The 12,732-nt window shown below is 32.3% G+C and overlaps 1 protein-coding gene across 1 annotated transcript; it reads right to left on the bottom strand.

Moving 5' to 3' along the window:
• Positions 1–515: 515 nt before the first annotated feature.
• Positions 516–12,192, bottom strand: LOC105834314 (CD82 antigen). The gene is made up of 4 exons (XM_012676707.3): positions 11,440–12,192; positions 4,886–5,197; positions 3,556–3,825; positions 516–2,708 (listed from the first exon to the last, which is right to left on the bottom strand). The coding sequence occupies exons 1-4, from the start codon at positions 11,500–11,502 to the stop codon at positions 2,556–2,558; spliced, it is 798 nt and encodes a 265-aa protein (XP_012532161.1). The 5' UTR covers positions 11,503–12,192; the 3' UTR covers positions 516–2,555.
• Between the last annotated feature and the right edge of the window lie 540 nt (positions 12,193–12,732).

Raw genomic sequence — 12,732 nt, 5'->3', positions numbered from 1 at the left:
AATTATTTTTTAATTATTTATCTTCTTTTATTCAATTCTCTCTCTCTCTCTCTCTCTCTCTCTCTCTCTCTCTCTCTCTCTCTCTCTCTCTCTCGCCTCTTCCTATACATAGATTTAAATAAAAAAAAATATGTGGACATATTTTATATATAAAATAAATTTTTATAATAACAAATATTATTCAGAAATTTTATCATGACAAAACCATTACTGCATTATAACGTCATCTAAACGTAATTATCGCAAAATTTTCGTAGAAATGATGCCATTATTATGCACAATGTGTCTATCGGAGTATAATACTCGAAAAAATATACACGATTTTTAATCAACGTACATATTGTTGTCACACTTAGTCTCATATTTTTACATGTATATAACAGTTATTCTTGCGTATTCTTATTATTCTTACAACTTTTACATAACATCGATAATTTGCTCGCCAGTAATTTAATTCGTCTTCAAAGGCGTGAAAAATATTGTATCGTAATTTAAGTATAGATTTGATCATACAATTTATTTTTTAGATATTTGCTTTATTTGTTTGAACTTTTGCTTATAACAATTGTCAAGATACTTAAAATAAATTTTTTTAACTTTCACAAAAATTTTAATTAATAAAACGTACATTAGGAACAGCAAAATATATCAATGTTTGCAAACATTAATTTTTATTATTGTACACAACCAACACGTTTCTCTTGTGTTACATCAATGAAGCTAAGTATTACGTAGCATGTCAGATATAATTTAAACGTTGAAGACATTTGAATTTAGTCATGGATTGGTATCAAAAAAAAATATTGATATAATTTAAATAAAACGTTACGTAAAAAAGCAATATCCTTGATGTATAAATTTGTGCTGCAATTAATACAATTAATTAATACAATTTATATAAAATCGAACATATTATTATTATATGTAAACTCTAGAAGTAGTTTTTGTAAACTCGATTGGTAACAGTTATTACTATATCTCATAGAATCTATAGAAAATTATCATTAATATATATAAAAATAATATATAAAATATATATATATCATATATATCGCGTGGACTAAAGCAAGTAGATCGATAAGTTAATTGTTTACAGACTAGACTATGACGATCGCTGCAGTAAGTTAAAGTACTAGATTGATTGTATCGTTAGTAGGTGCATGTTCCCTATTTTGATTTGCAAGATTAACACGCTAGGAAAATGTTAGTCAACGTAAGATACGATAACTGATATTTGATCGTTCGTCGAGATTTTTACTCAGATTGTTAAAGTTACACTATTTATTAAGATTAGTCAAGTGAAAATATGGCCCTCAGTCTATTAGTAATAAGCTTAATATAAAAAAAGAATTGGCAACTTAATGTCATGCGGAATATCATAAAATTATCATAATACATTACATAAATATATCAGCTGTAACACAAAATATAATTTTTGTCGTAAAAATAATATTTTCAATACCTTATTATGCAATTTAAAACATAACAATTTTTACTTCATATTAACGCAATGCGTTTTTGTTTGGTTTCTTACTTTGGCCCGAAGAAATCCTAACTGTGTAGGTACTTTGTGATAGATATTAAATGCTTATGTACACAAGTCTTTAAACTGGAAACATATTCGTATATTTGTGTAAAAGAGCATTTGGCAGTAAAATCGAATGTTATATATAAATTCACTAACTTCTTCTATGTTCATAAAATCAAGATTCTTTTCCAGTATATAGTTTTGTAAAATATGCAGGTATGAATATACAAACTGAGATAGTCAATAAAAATAATATAAAATATACTATTAATAGTAGATCAATCAAATTCGTATCAAGTCGGAATTTAAAATTATATAGGAAGCATTTATCTAATCAGACTTCTTCCTACAGTCCTGCTGTCACACTCTCAAATTTTGGAAGGCTTATATATATATACATATGCACATTACATATATCTTAAGTAATTATATTTGCATCAATGTAAGTCACACATACGTCTACTCCAATGGATGCAAATAATTATGAAACATCTGATTACTTTCTCTATTTAATAGCCTCAATTTGTAAAGACATAATATTTCTTTGAAATTTACGCATGTCAATAAACATTTCATACAGTTATATTTTAATTTAATATCTGTTATATCTTTGTACCCTTTTAAGACAAAAACAATAATTTTGTGAAAATCAGATGTGTTATTTCTGCAATTATGAGTCACTCGTGTGCGTAAGTAAATTGTAAAAATTTTGTAAAATATATGCTAAAAAAGAGATATTAAATTATTTACAAAAAAGTAAGATAATAAAATATGTTATTATATGTCAGATCTTAAATTAGTCCCAAAATAACGCTTACCAGTTTATAAGAAATAATAATACCCTTAAGAAATGATCACTCATTAAATGTGTGCGATAAATATCTCAGTCCTACGTGACCAAACACAAGACACAATTTGCCAAGTACCCGCTGGTATTGGCACAGAAACGAAATTTTGATTATTTTTGGTATTATACCGTTATTGTGGGACACTTGGTAAAGGAAGAATTCTTGTGTGATGAGTCAATTTAAGCTTTGTATCTATCTGATGGTCCACCTTTGCAACAGCAAATTAAAGCGAGTATCAAACTAAGAATTTCTAGAGCTAAAACCAATATCGCTCCACCTATAAAGTGATAAGTTTGACTTTTTAACGTGGTCACCAACTTCTCCATACATCCCTGCAACAAAATTTCTTTGTGTTGACATATTCTATTCTCTATTTCTAAAACACCATTAAGAGAAACAGTTTTACAGAAAAAAGTATTTTAAGTAATTTTATCGCAAATAAAATAAGAATTTTGAAAAAACTTATTTATAAGAAAAAATTGGAAAAATTTCATATAGAACACGTAACACTTAAAAAATGATATTTTATCGTATTATTTTTGTGTAAGAGTCTAAAACATTTAAATTATCATAATCCCTTTAAATATGATGTCATAATACTAGTAAAAATGTGATAATAAAATGTGAAAAAAATGTCATAATACTAGTAAAAATGTGTTTGTTACTACGCGGAAATTATAAATAATTTATTATAAACATTTTTCTCAAGTTTTCGATATTAATACAAACAAAATAATATTAAAAAATTATTTTTATATAAAGAATAAATTATCGTTATTACTAAAATTTTTTGTCATTATATATTTTATTTATTATTTATATTATATATTACATAATATATAATATTATATATTTATATTATATATATAATTTATTTTATTATTTTGAAGGTAACATGTCAAAAGCTCTTACGTTAAAAGATATATAAGTGAAAAATTATGTAACTTGCCTCACCTTTTAAAATTAAAGAACTTCCTGAAGAATATATTATATATATTTTTCCAAAATAAAGAAAAGTAATTAAAAACATTTAAAAAATTGAATGTAATTTTTTATGTATAATAAATCAAAAATTATAATAAAAATGTAAAATGTAATAATAAAAACTGTACGTGCCATACTTCTTTAATGACAAATAATTACTTAATAATATAATAAAACAAATTCGCTGTACATTACCTCGCTGTAGATCGCAAAGCTCACGACTCCAGCAATTTTCATTTGGCGACCTTCATTACAAGCAGCACTATTCGGATCTTTGCAGCAGGATTTTGGTATCTTGAACGTGTTTGCGTCTGAAACGCTAAAAGTAAGCTGCGATTGAGAGGATTCCTGATTCGAGTACTTGCTGCCGGCCCAGTCCGCAGGTCCGTTGGCTCCGCAGCATTCGAGAGTGTTTTGAATCGTATCCATGATTTGCGTGCGACATTGGATCTCGCCGTACTCGTCCTAAAAAAATACATTGGATACATTCATTTTTGTAACATACGTAGGTAAGTAAATAAAAGTATAGGCATAATCTACGAACAAAACTGATTATTTTGGAAGTTAGACAAGTAAGTAGATTAGACAATTGTATTTTTTCTTAATAAATAGACAAAGTATAAATGCATTAAAAAAACTCTTCAATCAAATTATTCTTTCAAAAAATAACAAACAAATATTTTTATGATTATTTAGGACAAAAACGTGTAAAAATAAATAGATTATCCAAAAAGAGATGGACAGATATATCTTTTTCATTGATTTCCAAGCTATTCGATGGTTTTATTTTCAATAAACTGTGATTGGATTTTTATCTAATCTAAAAAATCGTGAAAATATCTGTTATTTGTTTAAAAAATTTTTCAATTGATCAATTTTCTCAGAACATTTATACCTCGTCGATTTATTAAAAAAAAATTAAAAGTATAACTTACTTGCCTAATCCTCAAAATAATCAGCCAGTTTCGCTTGCAGATAACATTGTTTTGCGATTACTTTACTAACTGATATGCAATTATCGATAGAATATAATAATATTCAACTCTAGGTTTCAATTTATACAAGGTTTCCTACAAAAAGGAATCAAATTTAAAAAAAAATCTAATTTATATTTGAAATCATTATGTCAGAAGCGTCACATTATGAACAATTTTGTTTCAGCAAGAATCAAACATAAAACGGAATATATAAAAAAGTTTTCTGGAAAACTAAACAAATTCAGAGATTTATTTTTTCTTAATGAGTTCTTAAAATATTAATCAAAATCTGTAACTTTGTTTTTATATCTATAATATTATATGTTTGGACAAAAAATTATCATTTATGTAATAAACGGTTTGAAGAAATAAGAAGAAAGAAGTTTTTTGTTTCCTTTAAATTTAGCTGCCTTCATTTGATTATTGTAGAAAAGCTTTTAATTAGTTTTGTAATAATATAAAATTATCCAACAACATTCACTTCATGTAGAAGTGGTCATTAAATTTAACGCACAGTAAACATCTCATAATTAAAAAGGGGGAATTACCTTAACGGTGTTTATCACGGAAGATCGCACCAATTCGTCCAGACGGTCTTTATGAGCGTAAAGCCAGCCTGCGAAGGCGACTTGCGCGACAACTATGACGAGCATAATGCTGCAGAAGGTGGCCAGGCAATATCGAGAATGCTTGAAGGCGCTGCACCAGCCTAGGATGGAAACGATCAACATGAGGATACCGGTGCAAAGCAGAATGTACAGGCCTGCCTCGTAATTATTTCCCTCCTCGGCGATCGATACTAAGTACGTTTTGTCCGACAGCATACATGCTACCAGGGTGATCACCGTTACCGAGATTACCTGTAAAAGATACACTAAATGGGTAATTGAAACGTTGATACCAAGTTGATGAGAACGAGTGCCAGCGAATGACTAAATCTCGCATTGAGAATTAAAATTTTTTGTAAACATATTTGAATGAAACATAAATGATCGTGAACGAGCGTTTTCTTTTTGTATACCTCGCTCTCATGTTAAAGAACATTTTATAATATTTTAAAGAATTTTTTATATTTTTCATTTATAAAGATTTCTGAAAAAAAAAATCCTAACTCTTTAGCTGCCGTATTATATTTCTCAGTGATATCCGCAAGGTCGTAATGGGTAAGCACTCAATAACAATTAGAAATAAATTGTTTAATTATATTATTTTTTATATATTTATTAATTATGTACTATGAATCAATTTATATTAATTCAAATTCAAATTAGAGTGTGCATTAACACACGTCTAAAAGACTCTTCAAAATTAAGACTTCAGATTTCATATAAGTTTTCAGAATACTTCAGAACTCATACAGGTATGCATACCTCTATAAATAAGGAAAAGATGTAAGCAATATTTTCTTAACGTTTCCGAAAAATATTCCAATCTATATTTTAAAAATCCGAAGATCTTCAAAAGTTAAGCAAAATTATAAACTGTGTAAAAATTTAAAAAAATTATTATTCCTTATTAATAGATTTACATAAAATATTCTGAAAAATTATATATACAAAAAATTTTAAGAAAAATTTCCCTAGGGCAATGAGAGGTGGAAGACATTTGCGTTTGTTCGTCCTCGTTCTGGAATCATAATTAGCAGATCGAGAAACGCTATTTATAATGCGCTTTCTCTCTTGATTAATTCCATTCATAATTTATTCCTGAGGTTTATTCAAGTGAGACAAAGGCGTAGGACAGCGAGTCAGTCCACAAAGGGATTTTCTCTGGCATTCGGGCAAGTCCCGACGTTGCGGGACGAGAGTGACTAACGAACCACTTTACGGACCGAACCGCACGGGGCCTGGACGAGGGACGTATACAATGAAACTGTCTGTCCGCCAGATGCGGCAGCTTGCATTTAAGCGCGTGGATTATCGCGGGGTTTCCCGCCGCGCGTCTCTCTTCCAGTACCGAACGTCGGTTTACAGACGGCTGAGTTCACGTGGGTTAAAAGATAGGAAAAAGAAAAAAACCGTCCCTGGCCGTTCGAAGTACCAGCACCGTTCTCCACGAACACCATTCCATTCGCGAGCTAGTCGATTAGCTTATACAAACGAACACGAGCGAAAATAAACATATATTAATGCACTACACGAGTCAAATATTGGCAGAGGTGAGAAGGAAGCTCGGAATTTCTGGAGCCTACCGGTCTTCCCGCTCGACGAAGAAACTCTTTAAATCCCGTAGAATGACATATCATTCTGAAAGAGAGATTAACCTCGTGTAATTATTCAAATGACTTGCCATTCTAATAAGAGTAAAAAATCACTGCAGGAATCTTATTCAGTCTTGTGTAAAGTTTTATTTTTATTAGAGTCGCTGACCATTTGAATAATTGTTCAATTTCTACTCTATAGGATTTAGAGTAGAGCTGTTACTCTTGACAATTTCGAATATTCGAAGTTTCGAAAGAATTCGAAAGCTTCGAGGCTTCAAATCGACCTCGAAGGTTCGAAGGTTCGAAGTTAACTTTGAAGGTTTGAAACTTCAAAGTTTCAAATTCTCTCGAAGCTTCGAATATTCAAAGCTATTAAAGTTCCTAATTTATGGAGTATTTAGAGATAGAATGTATATCGATTTCCTCTGCGTGAAGAACTGAAGACATGCGAACCACTTATTAACACAAGGTTTCAAGAGAACACCAAGGTGTTCTCCGGCTCTAAGAGGATTTTGACCTCGCAAAGGGGAAAACGTCAAGGTTTGACTTTGAATGCTGCAAAATTTCTACTCGTGCATAAGCATTCTGCCGTAAAACGGAAATGGGCGAGGAACTCCCCCTCGTAACGCCTCTTCTCGTTCCGCGCGGCAAGAATAGGCGATCTCTGTAACGCTATAACGCGGGAGTTAATGTAAGAGCGCGCGCAACAACTAAAAATGATGCGATGAATCAGAAGCGGATTCCATCCCGCTAATATCAGAGCTAATACCGATCGCGGTTATCCACCGCGATCTTGATGATCACCGACGTTTCTTCTTCGAGGAACGCCAACGTAACGCGATCATGCGAGTCCAGGCGTATCCAGCGGGCACAAAACCTTCGATAGTTAAACCTAGGGTTGGGCATTTACGAGTAAAATATAAGTAATCTATTTTATGCACTATGTAAGCTATGTTTTATGTGTCATGTAAACAAGAATCAATGGATCATAGTATTTATGATTCAGATTTCATCAGAAATAGTAAAAATAGTAATCTTATAATTCAATTGTTTCCGTATTGTGTCATCCAATTCATAATAATTTATATTAAAGTCTGTCTGTTTTTTAAATACTTAAAAAAGATTTTGTTTCAAACAGCGTTTAAATTTAAAACATTAAAACATTTAAAATTGTTAAAAATATCAGTTTTAAACGTGTATAACATGACAAAGATTCGTGTAAACATAACATAAACAACATATAAATAATTCATGTAGACGTAATCTTGAAATTTATTGGCTCAATCCTAGTTAAATACAAAGAAATTTTGGCAAAATGTCTGCTATAAATATTGTCCGCAGAAAACAACGGCAGAAATATAACAGAATCCGTTAATTAAATGTGAGAGCATATTATTAATATAAAAACTAAGCAGAATTTGCTATTTCAAAATTTGCTCTGTTCCATATAAATATTATATATAAATGGGAAATTTTGCTCGATTTCTGCTGTCGGATTCGTCTGTCGACACGAAACTCAATTATCCCGAGAATAATCGCCCAGTCATTTATTGTGTAAACGATTACCTGGAATAATTCTTACAATAAAAAATCTCTATAGAATTGAATACTTAATACATAATTCCTATTTGGATATAATCAAATAAATGCAACTGCAAATTTTATAATATTTTTAAGAAAAAGTTATTAAACATAGAAATGTAAGGTTTAAGATGCATATTTACTTTAAATTTAAACTATATGTATCTGTAAGCTTAGTATTCTTGAAGCTATAAACTGCCGTGAACCATAAAACCTAACAAACACAGTTATAATTTCTACATAACGTGTAAGTAGAATAATTTTACATCTATGTTACATGGCATCTAATGTTATATGTTGTGTGTTTTCCTATTTGCTAGAAATATTACAAAATATCATTTAATTCATGAAATAACAAATTTCACTTGGCAAATCATATTTCTTTTACTTTTGAATTAATTCTAATTTTAATTTTAATTTGATATAAGTAAACCAGTATCAAATTTTACTTAACAATGCTCGTCTCATTTTAATCTGTATTTGTTACATGTTCTTGTTTTCTATTCTCTTTTTTTGCCGGCGAAATTTACAGCAAACCAAATCCATTTTCGACAGACCTGGCTTATCCAGGAATAAAGTATCACAGATACTCCGAGCTAGATCGAATAACACGGTCTCGTAAAAGCGACGGAACCTTCGAATTTGTTTACACAGCGATTACAAGCAAATATAGTGAAGTGCAGCCGACTCTCGGAAGGCTCCTTCCTTCGTTAATACCGCGTCTGCAAGGGGAAACGGATAGAGGGAATTGGGCCGCAGTGTGGGCCGAATGCTCGTAGGAGGAAACGTGCTCTGGCGTTCTCTTGATCCGCGCGGGACTATATTTAAACGCATGGATCGTCTAGGATGAATATTACGAAATTGTGGATTCCGAGTCAGTCAATAAAACGTCACGAGATAAACGTCGCACGGGTTTTCGGCCGCGAATCGTTGCTCGGATTAATATTTACTCAATCTTCGTCATCGTCGAAAATCGCGCGTAACACCATCACTTCTCGCGAGATGATCCCAATTCTCTTTTAATCATTCCCTGACGATCTCTCGCGTCTTGCGCTCTTGTATTATCTAAATTAGAATCGGAGAAATCTCATTGATTTATTGCGTTATATTTATAGTTGTGATTACACACCGTTCAACAACAAAGTAATATTAGAACGGGACTAGTCGTAGTGTTTGAACAATAAATACGAATCTGGTGGTTTAAATTGCTTCGTTATATCATAATTGTAAAGAATTTGCAATTAGTTACAAAAAGGAGCTATTTTCGCGTACTTTGTCGCATTATAATTTCATGTGACGTGCTAGAAAAATTTTATTGTCACAAAAAATCAAAATTGAGTATGTTGTTAGAATTCTCTCAATCCTCAAAAAGATTTTTTCAACTATTTATAGTCAAGCTCCATTTTTATAGTTATTGCTATAATGTTGGTAATAATAACCTTGTGTTTATAGCGGTAATTATGGCGTAAGAGTTACGCGTCTGCTCTCTGTGCCAACAACTGAGATAGAAAAAAAAGATTGCAATTACCATAAGCTACAATTCATAATCATTTCAATGCCAACTATCTATTTATAGTTATAACTATTATTATTATTACATAAATAAATATTTTAAAAATAGGTATATTCTCTTGAAAGAGTTCACAGTTTTACAACTATAAAAATATTTTAATGTAAGTTATGATGATTTCAAAAATATAAATATAATAAAGTGTCAAACGTTAAATGGTAAAAATATTTACGTAATAATAATTAATAGTTATAATTTGCGTCGTTGAAACAACTATAAATATAGTTAGCATAAAAAATAAATTATAGTAAAATTATAATTGTAATTATAGTATTGTATTGATAATTGTAGTCATTTTTTTCCTCTTAGTTTACCACGACTGAAAGTAAAACTCTACGAGAAAATTCTCCCCCTGCATATATCACATCTCTGCAACGAGAATATTATAATGATAACGACCCTCGACGCTTTTAATTACAGAGATTATAGAGAATAGGCCTAGTAGCCCGCTATCTATTGAAAAACTATAATATATATCTATCTACTAAAAAAACAGCGCTTTCGGACATCATTGATTCTTTCATCGTACATAGACGTGATAGGCGAGTTCTTTAATTCATCAATTAATTAGTCGAGCAAATGCAGCTTTTACAGAGCTAAGTTCCATTTGCGCATAATGTGATTGATCGATCAGTGAATTAAAAAAAAAGACTCGCATGATTGTGCACCTACGTGAGTTGTCATTTTGAGTCGTGATTACAACTTTCCACCACAATATATAATAAAATTAAATCTTTTTTACAAATATCGAGAGAAAAAATTGTAGTAATTATAATATCAGGTAGTAATTATATTACCAGCACGTTTAGGTGACTAACAAAATTCTATGTCGTTATTTAATTTTGTACAACTCGAGATGTATACAGCCGAATAAAAAGTTAAATAACAAAAAATACTCGGGTGTACATACATTTGGGTAATAATGCGTTTAAGTTTGAAAAAAATAAGAAAGGATGTGTAATTAAATGTTAAAATGTACCTTAAAAATAACTTTCTAAATTCTCAAAAGTAAAAATGCCTTATAACAAACGTTGGCTATTGTGTATTGTAATATTAGCGTCACTTCATAATGGCAGGCTATTAAACAAATGTGATTCCATAAGTAATTACTAGAATTCATCAGTTAATGGCAGAGATAATAGGAGTGGCCATAATAACACCTTCTCTTCTAAGTTGTATACCTAAAACGACAATTATGAGCATTCACTATAAACATATGATTATTATTACCGATATTATAATAATTATTATCTATAAAAATGATATTCTTGACTATAATTATTTTACCGTGAAATTACAATCACAAATGTCGCACATTTTTTCCCCAGTATAGAGGGAGGAGGGAGGAAGGGAATTGGCGCTAAATCTAAATTAAAATTGAAGGTTTCCCGGGACGATGTTGACTCGACCGACGCATCGATCGCGCTCCATAAAATTAGCTGTTGAATCGAGGCGTGAGCGACCCCCATCCCTTCCCTTTTCCCCAAAAAGTAAGGGCATCGGCGATAATGGCGGAGAGCTATGACAAAAACAAGAACCTTGCATAACTCCCCCAAGTTTTGTACGACGATAAACACACGTGTTATTAAGGACACGAAGATACGAAGACTGGATTCTAATGGCGAATATACGCCGGTCGATCGTAGAAGCTGGAATTCATTCTTCGGTCGAATAAAAGAAAAAGCTCGCCCGGGGGTGGAGAGAAACGTATCGATCTGAGACGCGCGCGCGGAGTACAGTGGACTCACCAAAAACACGAGGCTCATGGCCGCCAGTGTGTACTTGGAGAAGTTGTAGCAGAACGTCCCCATTCTGTTCGGAATTCCCGCGGGGGGTGCGGATGAACCTGATGAAATTCTAATGATGATCTCTTGGTTGGCTGCAGGACTCTATACCCTCGCACGGCGTCCCGACGCCGAGACGCCGAAATGACGCGCCGACGAGAGAGGATCGAGAACGCGCGTCTCCGATCGCAGATGCGTCGCTGTGCGTCGCGACGATGATTACGAACGAAGACGCGCTGCCACCGTAGAGCAGATGGGCTTTTCTCTCTTTCGATTTCGGGAGAGGCGCTCCGAGCTCCTCGACGACGACGACAAAGGCGGCGGGAGCGACGTGACGCTTCAACGCACGACGAGAATCGCGACGTTCGACGGTTCGACGCGACGCCACGCGACGGTCCACTGGCTTTTTATGCGAGCGACTGCGTCCACGTATACTCGAATACACTTTGAGTACGCTGGAGAGCGGAGAAGCAGACAGCGGATCGTTGGCGCGGTCCGGGGAAACATAGAACGCGGACAACGCCCTCCCCCGGTGAACATTGGAACTAATGGAAAAACGATTGGACGGAATCTGCACGGCGTTCGGTAAATGCATTATAGTGACCTACGTTATTGATTGCTGATTATTTATCGTCGGTATTGTAAAGTTTCTCTCGAATATAGGGCCGATTGTTCCAATTAACTTCTTGGTAAATTAACTTACCTACCAGGTAAGCATGTGTCTATCTTCATTTCTTTTCTTAAATAAATAAAGACAAATATATATTTATCTGATAGGTAAGTTTACCAAGAAGTTGGAACAATCGATCCTTTATGGGATGAATATTTATTGAAATATTTTGAAGTATTAATCTTGCCCAAAAAATTATTGAAACTTAAATTAATAAAATGGATTCACGTAGGTTTCTAATAATTTCCAATAGTTTTTTCGCTCGAGTTCAATTATAGTTTTTTTCTGATAGGACTTTAATAAATATTAGCAAAAAGTTATTGAAGCGGTGCCATTTTAATAATACTTGAAAAAGGTTGCACATTTCTTCAATGAGCAACATTTCTACAAGATTTCAAATTGTGGACGAAAAACGTAGACATATATTTTATTAATCCAGAGTTGTTTCAGAAATGCAGTTGCAGATATAGCAACAAAACGCTTTATTTTTCATTTCCTATAAAATACTTCCAAGATGTCCCTGAAAAATTTTGGTGCTGTACGAATTGCCACAATAAATCAGCATATCTCTCTATATCGAATTCGGG

The sequence above is a fragment of the Monomorium pharaonis genome, chromosome 7, assembly GCF_013373865.1.
Source record: "Monomorium pharaonis isolate MP-MQ-018 chromosome 7, ASM1337386v2, whole genome shotgun sequence".
Classification (NCBI taxonomy): Eukaryota; Metazoa; Arthropoda; class Insecta; order Hymenoptera; family Formicidae; genus Monomorium; species Monomorium pharaonis.
This window is presented reverse-complemented; position numbering and strand designations above follow the sequence as displayed.

Excerpts from the sequence above, each read along its gene's own strand:
- LOC105834314 (XM_012676707.3), bottom strand. The coding sequence starts at position 11,502 with ATGGGGACGTTCTGCTACAACTTCTCCAAGTACACACTGGCGGCCATG. Across the intron at positions 3,826-4,885 it reads CCGTGATAAACACCGTTAAG|GACGAGTACGGCGAGATCCA; the intron begins GTAATTCCCCCT and ends GTATTTTTTTAG. Across the intron at positions 2,709-3,555 it reads GCTTTGCGATCTACAGCGAG|GGATGTATGGAGAAGTTGGT; the intron begins GTAATGTACAGC and ends ATTTTGTTGCAG.